Source organism: Palaemon carinicauda, chromosome 8 (assembly GCF_036898095.1).
Source record: "Palaemon carinicauda isolate YSFRI2023 chromosome 8, ASM3689809v2, whole genome shotgun sequence".
Taxonomy (NCBI): Eukaryota; Metazoa; Arthropoda; class Malacostraca; order Decapoda; family Palaemonidae; genus Palaemon; species Palaemon carinicauda.
In genome coordinates, this window is record NC_090732.1 from 153,483,162 (window position 1) to 153,498,161 (window position 15,000).

The 15,000-nt window shown below is 33.6% G+C and overlaps 1 protein-coding gene across 10 annotated transcripts in view; it reads right to left on the reverse strand.

Moving 5' to 3' along the window:
* The window catches only part of LOC137646034 (innexin inx2-like), a 183,670-nt gene that overhangs the window by 43,264 nt on the left and 125,406 nt on the right, over nucleotides 1-15,000 (reverse strand). For 6 of the 10 annotated variants that reach the window (XM_068379165.1, XM_068379167.1, XM_068379166.1 and 3 more), the window contains one exon: nucleotides 9,256-9,317. The exons of the other annotated variants lie outside the window; for them this stretch is intronic. In XM_068379165.1, the coding sequence (XP_068235266.1) occupies nucleotides 9,256-9,294 (39 nt within the window). In that variant the 5' untranslated portion in view covers nucleotides 9,295-9,317. Of the gene's footprint in view, nucleotides 1-9,255; nucleotides 9,318-15,000 lie in introns of those variants that run through there. 10 annotated transcript variants of the gene reach the window in all.

The following is a 15,000-nucleotide window of genomic DNA, read 5'->3' on the forward strand; positions in this document are numbered from 1 at the left end:
GTAGCCAGATTGTGTGGCTTAAAATCAGTAACATCAACGTACTTGTGTGCGTGATAGCCATGACATACTTCATAATCAGTTAATCAAAACGGCGTAGTTTTAAAACAACAATGTAGAGAGAATGTAAGTTCTAATACACACACATTCCTATAGTAAATACAACAGTTTCTAATCTACTGCAGGTCAAAGGCCTCAGACATGTCCATTCATATCTGGGGTTTGGCTAGTTTTCACACCACACTGTCCATTGCGGATTGTTGATGATGGGAAATTTGTCTGATTGCTCACAGCAAACTAACCTGGATTGGGTGGCCCTGACTAAGGTGAATGTATGTAATATGCATATCATATCACAATATACATTTTCCCATTAAAAGAGGTATCACCTGGATACCAGAAGCATCTGATGTTTAAAAGATCACGACGAAATGTCTTGTCAAGTTTTGTTTTTTATTTAAAACATTCATCAAAGACTTAAGTCCATGGGCAGTTTACATGTCTTGTTTTCAATGGACACCTGTCAAAGATTATTTTTTTTATGATTGAGTAATTTGCAAATATTCTTAGTCATTGGGGTCGTACCACCAGCTCATCTTAAAAGTTTAATAAATTTTGCACATTTCTTGGGGTATAAATAACGGTTTATATACTTCGTAGCCGGCTATATTTTTTATATAGAACTTCCATATTCATATATGTATTACATGTGTAAATGTCAAATGATTGAGTTTCTCAATTTGGCTGTGAAATTTTGTCAAGTCAACGGGGCTATGCTAAATTGTAGTTACTCTGTACAAAATTCAAACTGATAAGAGATAAGCGAGTTTACATTGATCTCCCATATTTAATATAAGATAAAGAGCAACGTATCTGGCTGTATGTATAAATATATAAATATATAAATATATATATATATATATAATATATATATATATATATATATATATATATATATATATATATATATATATGTGTGTGTGTGTGTGTGTGTGTGTATAAATTATATATATATATATATATATATATATATATATATATATATATATATATATATATATATATATATATATTTCCGGTCACGCACAGCGGCATTGCTAGACGTAGGACTCTCATTTTCTTCCCGTTCCTCGGTTAAGAGGAGTGAAACCATAATCTCTCACAAATTGCCGAAACAGCCGTGTGCGTGTGTGTGCATAATCTATCCAAATATTTAGTCCTCTTTGACGGCTTGGATACGCTAATTATTTCATATATTTCAGTGTTCACGAGGGGATAATGACCTGAATTTCAAGGTCAAACTGTATACATTTTGTCTTGCAATAAGAGACATTTTTAACTTGTAAGAAATATTTGTTAAAACAAAAGTGTATCTTTGCTAGTTAGAATTGGTAGGATACATTGATAGCGTAGGGAATTCATATGTTCATTCATGTATGTGTATGTAATTTACAGTACATTTAAGTAAATTGTAATACTGTTTCAGGGTACTCTATATAACCGTAAAAAAAAGAAACAAATAAAAAAGTATCGTATTACTCAATTTAAAGGTTCAGTCCTTCCTAGCAAACCTTATGCAGTGCGAGAAAATTGAAGTAGCCTTTATTTCGAAAAAAAAGGGCACATGAGAAAGCTTGAGCCTTGGTATATACGTGTCAATGGCGATAAAATTGCAAGACCCAGTATTGGCATGAAGTTATATTCATCGGAAAACTAAGTCGCTGATAAACTTTTATGTATCTTATATCTTATACTGTCCATAATGCTTGGAATAAAATTACTTTACGCACTTTCTCTTATATATATATATATATATATATATATATATATATATATATATATATATATATATATATATATATATATATATATATATATAGCACTTCAATTATCATCTATGACTGCATCGGAGAGAGAGAGAGAGAGAGAGAGAGAGAGAGAGAGAGAGAGAGAGAGAGAGAGAGAGAGAGAGAGAGAGAGAGAGGGAGGGGGAATGGCGGGACATCAGTAATTTTGTTCCTGAACACCACCAAGAATTTCACAGCTTCCTGTGAGCTTAAAATGCATATCTATGTCCGTAACCAGTCGTTTATAATCCACGATTGGAAGACTGCATGACTCAAAATGATGAGACAAGAAAGAGACTGTCCGTACAAGTAGTAGAATATCCGGAAACTTAAAAAATATATCACGGTATCCTTCCACGTGCCCGATCCTTTGTGATGTTGAGCGAAATCACTGCGTCCTAACTTACCTAAATAAGCCTAACCAGTTTACAACTTTACACACAGTTGTAAGTTCCCAGCAGCTCCCCAAAGAGAGAGAGAGAGAGAGAGAGAGAGAGAGAGAGAGAGAGAGAGAGAGAGAGAGAGAGAGATTACTGACATTCTAGTGAAAAAAAATATTAGCTGGAAGTGTAATTAAAATACATCATCGTTCAGGAAAATTAGCATTTTTCATACCATCTTCCTGTCAAAATTTTCCCTGCACTTCCAACCTCGTGTGCTATTTTTCCACCGTTATTGTCGTCTTAGTCACAAATTCATTAAGTAATTTTGCATCAAAACCTAGAGACTTTGGTGTGACGTTTGGTTAAATCAATTGTTTGAATCGATTAGTCTAATTTCTATAATAGATTTGCGAAAAAACTTCCGGTTCCGGATATTGGTTTCAGCATATCTTTTTATACAAATCAGAAAGATTCAACAATAAAAAATGCTGTCGGTTATTATTGTTGCTTATATTTTTTGTGGATCAGTTCGGAAATTCTACCGGCGTCAATGACCTTAGATGTCAGGATGCCTGAAAACTTTAAATCAATCAATCAATCAATTGGAAATTCTAACACCGATTAATTCGAAAAAAAAATACATGTAAAAAATATTTTTATTAATAAAAACTGTAAGTTGAGAGCCAGGAATAATAATAATAATAATAATAATAATAATAATAATAATAATAATAATAATACCCAACTGGTTGACAGCGGGATATCCCAAAGTTGAGGAAACAGAAATAAAGTAGGAAGTTATGAAAAAAAAAAAAAAAAAAAAAAAGAATAAAAGCTGTGGGGGCAAAATGTCGATACCGGAAGAAGACTCGCAATCGATCGCCTGCAACTCTAATATTTCACTTTGCCCTTAGAACCTCCTAAGATAAGCTCATAAAGACGTCAGCAGTTATTAGAAATGACCAAGATTATTGTAAATAGCCAAGTCATTAAGAAAATGTGCTTGTCACAAGTCAACGCTAGAGTCCTGTGTTAGCATTGTTTGAAAACAGTCGGTCATCGATTTTCTATCGGCGTTATTGCTTTAGAAGCAGAAGTTGTAAACAATGCCTTCTCGGAGAAATTATTATCAAGAGCCAAGCATTTCACAGGAATAAACGCTTATTATAAATGTGTTTTGTGTAGTCTCTCTCTCTCTCTCTCTCTCTCTCTCTGTTAATACGTTTCACTCCTTGTTTGTTACTTTTAACCTCCAGTGAACTCTCTGTTACAAAGGTTGTATTGGGCTCACATTTCAGTTCCAGTTTCGTATGAAGAGATAGGCCTACACATTAGAACATCTGTCGGTCAAGCTCAACTCAACACCGAAGTGCCCAATCACTTTAGGCCTATAGGTAGTAGTGATCTCTCCAGTAAACAGCTTCCACTTGCTGGTCTCGATCTGCCATCCTTGATAATTCAAGGCCAACGCGTTTACCACTGTACTTACCTTTCTTTTCCGAATTTAATCACCCTGGAACCTAGGAAATAAATATTAAATAGATTAAAGCATTTGAAACAAAGAAATCGGACCTCTTATGTAGAAATGAAGTGTACTATTCGCATTAATTAAGGGTATTTGACGTTTTAGCTTTCTACTATACCTGTGCCCGATTCCTTTTTCCAATATTGTTGTCCAATTAAACAGCATTTACTTCATAGTACAACAACGGGATTTTTACCCCAGTTGCACTCGTGCGCTGAATGGCCTCCCAGATCCCAGCCTCTAGCCTTATGGCGTAAATACATAAGTATAATCATAGAAAATTAGAAAAGATGAAGAGCCGTAGGCCTAGGCGAGGCTCAAGTTGTTTTGAGTCAGTTTTAATTACTTTAGATCCCACCAGCAAGAGTTGAAACTCTACAATACCATCACTTTGCCTGAATACTCTTCGACTCTCAATCAGATAAGATTCATCAGACTTTACCTACGTCTAAAGCTACACTTATATTTAAAACAATCCAAGAATAATAATTTAGGGTAAATATGAATATTTAAAAAAAAAAAAATACTTCCTTCGATTTAACATACATATATATACCTCATTAACTCGAGTATATCTTTAAATATTTTGAATTGTAATTGTAGACGGTAAACAAATTTGTCAAAACTTTAGTCATGCGTTAAGAGTTGTTTGTTATTTAGGAACCCTTACCAACTAAAATTAACGTTTATTTAAATTCTGTTTAATTAGGTTAACATACCATGATTACTATTGACGTTTCCGTAACTTGTATCAATAATTATTACTTTCGGATATTATTTATTTTTTTTTAAGATGATTATGTCAGTTTCATCTTTGCGGCAAAAAAAAAAAAAAAGTTAAAAAAATTAAATTACCAATAGGTGGCAGTGATTATCCTTATGCCATAATGGCAGAATTATATCGTGTGGCTTTTCGGTGATACCTTGGAATTACAAATAGGGAGATAGAAAGATGTGATGGAACATGAAGTGTGTTGCCACACAGTACTTTAGATGCACTGAGGATTAGAGCAAAAATATGTGTAATGACCCTGAAAATTTACCCATTAATTTATCATATGGGGAAAGAACGAACCAGATGGTTAGTACGTGAGAAAGGAAGGAAGAGAGAAAGAGAGGGGGAGGGAAGGGGAGAAGAGGGGATGGGATGGGACTGTGTTACTGCAAGTTCATAGGAAGGAAGTTCTATATTACGAGGAACAGGTGTGACCACGCCGCTTTACACTACAAAGCCCACCATTTCACCATGTCACTAGATCAGTACATACATACATTCATATATATATATATATATATATATATATATATATATATATATATATATATATATATATATATATATATATATATATGTGTGTGTGTGTGTGTGTGTGTGTGTGTGTGTATAATATACAGTATATATATATATATATATATATATATATATATATATATATATATATATATATATATATATTATGTATATGTAATATATATATATATATATATATATATATATATATATATATATATATATATATATATATATATATATATATATGTGTGTGTGTGTGTGTATATAATATACAGTATATATAATATATATATATATATATATATAATATATATTATGTATATGTAATATATATATATATATATGTGTGTGTGTGTATATATAAAATATATATGTATATATATATAATATATATATGTGTATATATACACACACACACACACACACACACACACACATATATATATATATATATATATATATATATATATATATATATATATATATATATATATATATATATATATATATATATATATATATATACACACACACACATATATATATATATATATATATATATATATATATATATATATATATATATATATATATATATATATAGTGTGTGTGTGTGTGTGTATCTACACATTATTTGATACAACATTAAGTGCTGGTTCCAGTGCAAAATAAATTACTGCCACATTTATTCTTTATTTACTGTATTGCCGATTAACCCCTCAGCGTAAAACTGTCCATACACCAACCCAGAAATTCCAGAATATTCATCAGTGCGTCACGACTCGATACTCTGACGGCAATTGCCTTGTAACTTGTGCTCATCTCTGTACTTCCTGGATATTGAGGCATTTCCTTTTTAAAACATCATTCGTAACATCTATCCTATCATTTCTAGATCTTTCTTCCTTCCTATCTTCTAGCATTTCTGAATTAAACAGTATTTTCTCTAAACTATCGTCGTCCATTCTTTCCGCTTTTTCGTTTGCAGTAAAATTTTACTGCCTCTTCTATTTATGTCCACATTTCTTACTGTACAAATGCTGCTTATATAGATATCTTTCTTAATCTCTCCATCTCAACACTTTTAACATTTTCCTTCTTTAATTCTTACTCAAATGTCAACATTTTACATTCATTGAGGATGATTTTCTTAACATTCCTTTAATGCATTACCATTTTTGGTGTCACTAAGTCCCTTCCCTATTTTTTTCTCACCGAGGGCTTCCTTCCATTGTCACACATTCCCTTCCCCTCTTCTCTCATATTACCATCATCCATTATATTTATTTCCACATATTTAACCGAATTGATCACTTCCATTCTTACACCATCCTTGTTAATCTTCATTTTTTATATATCCCTATTTTTCATTTGCCTCTCATATTTTGTTCACATTTGCACTCAACTTTTTTTTCTACGAACCCTTCTAACTCATACACTAATCTCTGCGGTTTCTCCCCCCTATCCCTGATCAGAACAGCCAATTCTGCAAATATCAACCATTCCAAGCTCCATTCATGACTAATTTTCTTATCCTATAACTTCTCCAACATTCACTGTTCCATTTCTTAAGGTTTTGCATCACTCCATCCATTACCATATTAAACAGTTATAGAGATAAAACTCTCATCTCAAACCCTATTTTACACCAATCCTCTTCTGTCTGAGAGAGTTGAAATTGTTGGGATGTAAAGATAGAGAACAAATTATTGTACAAATGAATCTCAATCTAAAACAAGCAAAAAGAGAACAGCCATCCGAAGAAAATGCAGTCCTATATCGATGGAATTAGATTTTTCATAGATATAGTCCCAGAGTAAGAAAAGACTGTTGAGAACTGCAAAAGTGTTAGGCCTTGATACGATTAGCGTCGAAATTGCTGTGGTAAAATTTTAAAAAAGTGACTGAGTTACAAACGTTTATTTATAAAGAATGTATGAAAAGCTTCTAAACTTGTAAGACAATGGTTGACATGAGTGATTATTAAAGAGGTGGGCGTATGGATTACATGGACATTAGATTATTAGATTATTTTCTTTAGAGACAAATTGATCGCAAGAGTAAAATGGTACTACAAAGTCATTGAAAGATGATGGAGTACATCAAATGTATTTTGTGAAGCAAGTGTGTGACCAGTTTGCAAATATAGAAAAAAAGGTTTTATATGGCATGAAGGAATCGGGGAAACTAATTTGATAGAAAAGAAGGATTATCGGATAAAAAGCAACATTTGTTAGTTATGTTAAAAGCACAGATTTTTTTTGTTTACAATATACCAAAATAAGACGATTGATTTGTGTAAAAAGAGATCATAATAGTGTGTTGAGAGTAGTCAAAGAAAATATAAATGAATTAGCATAGATACAATATAAAGAAGAGCTATCACAACGGTGTATGAAATTTTTTCACATTTATAGAAGATACACAATGGACAAAGAAATGACAGATGTACTGACATGAACACAATATAAGGAAGATAGATCACAAACAGTGTATGAAATTATTAACATTTGTTAATGATACATAATGGGCTGGTGATAGAAAATGAGTTGTTGAAAATTTTGTAGGGATAATGTTGCAAATGATTGTGAAGAAGGTAAAGGTTGTGGCGATGAATGTGAACCAGGAAGAGAGCAATGACTTATAATGGATGTTGGAAGAATGGAAATTGATAATATTTGGGAAAGCAATGGATCTGATTTGATTTAGAACAAATCATTTAAAATATGTGTCAGATTCTATGCTTCAGATGATAATGAATGCCATTTAACCATGAAAAAGGGTAGGGGGTTCTCAAATCTGCACCTTTTGGTGAAGATGTCTCATGCTCTCTAAGGAGAAGGCAACCATTTTGGTTGGTGTTTGTGACAGTCAGCAGATCTATAAGAAACTCATATGATTCATTCATATTTTTCTGGAGCTACAAACGGATTAGCTTAGCTATAAGGCGTTGTGAGAATAAGAATCTGCAGATTTATTGCCAAATTGTTTTTCTTCGACTAAGTAGAATAGTTTATGGTACTTTTATTAACGTGTTTTTTCCCATTTGTATGGGGGTAAGCACGGTTGCCTTCTTTTTTAAGGAATTTGCTTTGGCTTTGGGTAGACCGTAGTCCCCATTGGCTACCCTGCCTGACATCTCCTACACTTCGGTAGCGTATGTTCATGTGTTGTACCAGTCACCAGCACCTTTCCTCCATTAGGTAAATGCGATTATGTTCGCTCTACCCATTTTCATTACATCCTAATTTATATAATTCCCATTGGTTTCTGGAATGTTGACAAGACATCTGAACACATACGCTCAAAGTAATAACTTGTTTCCTAGTTGTTAGTTTGGCTTTCACAAAGACCTGACTGCTTTTATTGGTCTTCTTTGCTTTTATTGGTCTTCTTTTCAGTTTTTAGAGTTGTAATAAAATTCCTAGATTCTTGTCACAAGCTAATGTGTCTGATGTAGATAGTATTGCTACTTTTGGCTCTGTTAATCATAAGACTAAGAAATTTTTGTTTCCAAACTTAGACAAGTAGGAGTTTCTAGATAATTTTTCATTCTTCTGAAGTTTCTAATCAATATATTGCAGTTTTTATGGGCAGTTTAGTATCCATTGGAATTTAATCTCTGATGTTCCTCTGGGTAAAGTGATTAGACTATTTTTGTTTATTCTGTGCATGCACAATGTGTGTTTTGTCCTTAAAGTTTATTGCTTATGCATATGATGCTAATGTCTTTGCATTGATCCAGTCTCCTGAGTATTGACTTGTGGTTCCTTTATCCGTTAACAGAGATCTGGGTAGAGTTATTGTATGGTGTTACAAAACTCAAAGTGTGATTGTTCGTATATTTTGGACACTGGAGCCTAATTCTGATTATTCTTTGCATTCAGGTCATTCCAGACTTTACCATTGACTCAATAGTGCTATATATTCAGTTTATACAGACAGTATTTCATTTTCTTATTTGAGATTCAATATCACACAGCATTCTGGAAGTTTTATAACTACTGTGAGCATATGAAATGAACTTTGTAATCATGATTTTGAATTGATGGAGCTTCAGAACTTGAAACTACGTGCAAATGCATTCTGTCAAATTCTTCGACACAAGCATTGTTTTGTGGTTTATCTGGTATTAATTTTATTATTTTACTTTATTCCTTCGCTTTTATCGTTTATTCTTTACTACTTAGCTTTTCTGCGATTACTTACTTGAATGTTTTCCGGGTTGGGGTTATCCACATTCTGCATTTCCACCTAGGGTCGCAGCTTGGCTTGTAATGATAATAATAATAATGATAATAATAATAATAAAAGTGATAATAGTGAATATGGTGATCATGATGATGATGATGGTGATTATGAGGAGTATTGTAGGGATGAGTAATCAAGCAGGTGATGGCAAGTTGAGAGAAAATTATATTTACAGGGTAAATGGCGCAGAGTGTATTAACGTTTGTGTAAAAAACTAAATATCAAAGAAGTATGAATGGAAACCAAAATGATATATGTGGAGATCGTTGGGTAACTCTCTTCAATGGATGGAATGTGTAGGTAAGGAATAGAATTGAATATCATGGGGAAAAAATGAATTTTCATAATTTACCCGGTGAGTGGCCAGCGATTTGTAGATAGCTCTCTACACTATTGATGAACCTCATTGTGTTGAGGGTATATATTTTTGTAGGCGAGAAAGTGAATAGTTAGGTGATTATTTTGCATTATTAAGAAGTATTTGGGGAGCAAGAGAGACATCTAAAAACTCTTGTGTAGACTTTTGGGAAGAGGTATTTGAAGTAATAGATTCTAAAATCAAAAGAGGTAAGCTGGAGATCAGTGCTGTGTGTGTTGGAATATAAATTATCCCTATATAAGGAATGAGGGAGAATAAGTCTGTGAATAAATAGCATTATGAATAAGTGCTGGAAGGAAGAGGAGAAAGGACAGCAAAGTCGTAGATAGATTATTTGGTGAGGGTTTTAGAACAGGTAGACCTTGATATGAAGAAACGAGACAGTTTTCTGAGATAGAGGTGATAGGCATGTTGTGCATTGGGGTTTCTCTGTATTATATACTGACAAGCCTTTGTTTAGAGGAACTTGTTCCTGTGGGAAGAATAAATGAGAATAGGTTGGTAATTGATTTATTTGGAGTTTTCTGGCATCCATTATTATTCAGAGCTGTTGCAAGGGAGAGAGAGAGAAAGGCTTTTAAAGATACAGATAGATTGCTTGGAAGAGGTATTTAAATAGATAGATCTTAATATCAAAGAAACAGGGCAGTTTCTACATGACATGTGATGTGAGTGGTAGCCTTTGTAGGCGGTTCACTGCCTATAACCCTCTCTATTATGAATGGATGTGATCTTGTGGGGAGACTTGAGGAGAATGGTTTAGCAAATATAGATTATTATCCAGAAGTGTTCTAAGTAAGGAGGAGAGTAAGGTCTACAAGGTCTTGAACAAACTTTTCTCTTATATGCCTTAGAAGTGATAGTCCGTAATATCTATGTAGCAAGACCGTTTGCTAAAATAAAGATGAGCGCCATGCTGTGTGTAGGGAAATTTATTGCTATGCTGATAAACCTATCTTTTTTTTTTTTGGGGGGGGGGGGTAGGGGGAATCTATTAATTGATTAAGAGTGGAGAAGAAGAGGCTGATGGATTGCGGGTGTTTTTCTGAAATGTTGGAAGGAGGAAAGGATGACTTGCAGAACCCTAGATATATTGTATGAGACAGGTTTGAAGATATTGAAGAGGGGCCTGCTGTGTATAGGTGGGTTTACTGGGCTGCCAATAAAACAGCTTCTAGAAGATTTGTGCCGTTGTGGAGAATGGTGGCGACTAGGTTGGTGAATAGAGAGCACAGTATTGTTCAAATTACTTAGATGAAGAAGATGAGAAATGCTTGTAAAGTCCTTAATAATATATATTTTAAAGTTGCTGGTACAGATACTGCATAATACACTATATATTTGTTAGGATGCTGTGTACGTAAAATTTCCCTAGCTTCTGGTAGGTTTCTGTTCTGAGTGGATTTCGTCCATTGGTGAGAATGGTTAAAGAATTTGTTTGTGAAAAGACACTAGTTCAGTGTTGTTGGTAGAAAGGAGAGGAAGGCTAATAAAATATTGGACAGATAATGTGGTAGAGACATGGAGTGATTAGACCTTAATATCCAGGAAGCAAGACAGATTGCATAAGATATATATGAGTGGTATGGCCCTGCTGATGAGCCTCTCTCTTGCTTTTTAAGACCTTTAAATATTGTGTGAAAAAGAGGTGAATAGAGTATCATTTGGATTAATAGACCTTAATATTACAAAAGGAAAGAGTTTGTATGAGGTAGACTTAGTGTTATGCTGAGTTTAGTGAGTTCACTAAGTTACATACAAACCATTTGGAGGTGGGAAAAGAGTGTTCTTTTGTCAAGAATAATGGAAATTATGTTGGTGAATAAAAATCATTATTCAGGTCGTTTAGGAGGATATTGTTTGAAGGAGGTATTGGAGCGAATAGGCCTTAATGTCATGAAAGAACCGCTTTGCATAGGATAGAGGCAAGAGGCATGCCGTCTGTATTGGTACTTGTATAATTTGACAATTTATGTTTCTCTGTGAAGAACGGAAAAGAAAAGGTTGGTGAATAGACAATTTTTCCAGAATTATTGGAATAAAGAAGATAAGGAAGATCAACACAGTTTGGAATTAATTGTTGGAAGACATATTGTAAATATCAAAGGACCAAGACAATTTGCATAATATTAATGAGTGGCAAACAGTGTGTAGTTATTCAGTGTACCACTGACAAACCGTTAGATATAAGTTTAAGTAGATTATCTTTTGAACAGATGTTTCTTTGTTGATTCTGCTGTAAAAGTATTCATGTAGGTGTGTACAAGGTTTTGTTTCCCCTTTGAATCCACCTGTAATCATGAAAACAGATTGTTAACTGAAAAAATATATGAATGCATGCTACATACATATAAGTAATAAATGTATCTAAAAATCTGTACGTGTACTGAATATAACTAATATTTCTGAAATAATTATTGATTTAGTCAGGTAATGGCAGAAAATAAATACAACATACTTTCACAACATCAAATTTAGAAATTTTTCTTAAACAAAATTATCTAAAGTTAAAATATAATAGGATTTCAATTTGATTAAGAGACATGCCAAACAGAAATAAATCGCAGGTACTAGATACTTGGAATTATTGTTACAATTATCATTTTTATTGTAACTATTATTATTGTTATTAAAGAATTGAATAAGGTTCTTACTTCAGCGCCAATGATCTTGTAGGAAATCCTTCTATATCCCTAATAATCTTTCTTTCTAGAGTTCTGCATTCAACCACTATCTTAAGAGTATCTTTGTATTCCAGGTGGATAAGCAGTCATAAAATTCTTAATTTCTATATTGTTTAAAAATACAGTACAGGTAGTCAATTCTGTAAGAATATCCAATTAGTTTCGTAACTGGTGATCAGGTTCATCATTGCAGTATCTTGAGTTGTTCCTAAGCAATGCATCAAGTAAAATAGCCTTGCTCATCTTCAAACTTATAAGAGACTGAATTCTGGTGTCTTTTTGTCTTCTATATTTCTGTGATAATAGGATAACACGCTAAGACTATCGAACTCTCATCGGCTTGAGATGTTGCACTGGTGTAATTTGCACCTCTGATCTGCTTGTTGATTGGGTAAACCTCAGGCACTCCCCGGGTCCAATACTAAGCCAGGCAAACTTGCCACTCATCATGGATAGCGGGAATCTTTTGGCCATTGTCTTGAAGGTAGATAACTGGTGTAACTGAGCAGCTTCTCCTGTTGTCAGATGTGCTCACTGGGTCACATAGTTTCAGGCAGGCTGTTCTGTCTCGGTCATCCTCAATCGTTTGGTCATTGTCCATCATTGCAGGTGGGATTTTATGAGTTTGGATGAAGAAATATTTCCTGCAGCCTATACGGGGTCAGTTTCTCATGCTGAATAAAGACGACTTTGAGGATGTTCAGCTGCTTAGCATCAGGAACACCCCTGATGATCTTGGTGTCTGGATGACATTGTCCCACATGATTTCTCTACTGTTGACCTGCACAGAGTAAACTTTGATGGTGGCCTGTTGCACATAACAGGACAAATGCTTGGAGTGTCTCATTAGCCTTGTACCTAAATAGCCACTGGGCTCATCATTGTGTGATGGTAGATAACATGTATCCTCTTCTGGTTATTCTTTATTACAAGGCTTATAATTTTTGCCTTATGATTGTAGACAGTAACATCAAGAGTGATTTGACAGTTTAAGTAGATACATTATTGTTGATCATATCTTATAGGCTTGTCATTTTCAAGGTAGCACTTGTGATATAAGTCCTTTTAAGGTTTTAAAAATATAATGCAAATAAGACAAATAAATGGAAACTATTACAAAATAAGTAATTTTTTAAGTCTCTTTGCCTCTTTTGATACATCTCTATATGAGCACCATTGATTGCCCGAACCACATCAAGATAGTACTCAATTTTTGGCGATGTTCGCTGCATCTTTTTTTTGACACAAGATATCTTTAACATAAATCCACAGTACAAAGTCCATTGAAGTAATATCTTGTAAAAGAAGTTGCAGTTGAATTAGGTCATCCCTTTCCACCCACTGGTCTGGAAAGGTTTGATTTAGGAACCTACGAATAACTAGTCTCCAATATGGTTCCGCACCATCTTGCTAAAAAATGATGGTTGGATAAAGATCCTTTAGTTATGGTGCTACATTTTCAGTCAAAAATGTCATGGTAAACATTTGCAGTAATTGATGCTTCGTTGAGGGAAAATGGGCCAATGATTTGATTATACATGATCCAACACCACACATTACCCTTTGGATTATCTCTGTGAAGTTCCCTAGTCAAATGGGGATGTTCTGATCTCCAGCTTCTCACAGTATGTGTACTTAGTTTTCATCACTGAAACAAACTCGGTTAAGGAACTTTTCATCCTCAGGAATTTGTTCCAGCAGGTTGACTGCAAAGTCTTTTCATCTTGGGTTATCATACGCCTAGAGTGTGAATGAATTGGAATTGGTAAGCATATAGCTGCAAGAGCCCTTTAAGCCAAGCTTCACTGTCATCCCCCAGGTTTATTTTTAAGGTCCTCCCCTTGATCCTCATTTAGTCCATAAGGCCGGCTTCATCTATTCATGAATTACAGTTTATAATTTTCGCAAATAAATAGTTCTTATCTCATTGCTGTTTTACAATAGTTCAGTCTTTATTTTCTTGGATATACAAAGTTTTCACATAATTATAATTTAATGTTTCAATTTCCTGAGTGGTCTGGATGCTGGATGCACACAAGTCCGTTTTACATTATCGTTTAGTGTTTTTGGGCTCGTAATTAAAGTTCAGCCATGAGATTTTATGTGGCCTTTTTAGCTGATATACTGCACTTGAAGATATTTGAAATATGTGGTTCCTGTTTAGATGTCGCGTTTTACATTAAAGCTAATATTTTATACGTTTTTATACTGTAACAATGGAACTCTTTAGGATAAACCTGACATTATTATATGGTTTTGTTCGTTGCTAATTGGATTAAATTTCTAATATCTTGTAGATATTACACAAAGTATTATGGTAGTCTGTTGATGTGATTATTGTACATTGTTTTGTACAAGCTTTTATAGTGTTTATATTCTTAATTCTGTGTAAAATCTGCATTTCTTGGGTGACTGCCTTTCACAATTAAGTATTCAATTTGCAATATAGTTCCTCAATGTCGTTACTGATTTCAGCTGCATTGTTTAATTTCAGCATAAAGTCATTTTAGGCTTCCATTACAGTGTACTTTGATACATATTATTTGCTATCTCCCATTAAAAATACTCCCAGCTCTTTAAGAAGTTATATGTTTTAATTATATCTTCTGCATTGTTTATAGTCGAGTAAAATTTTAAAAT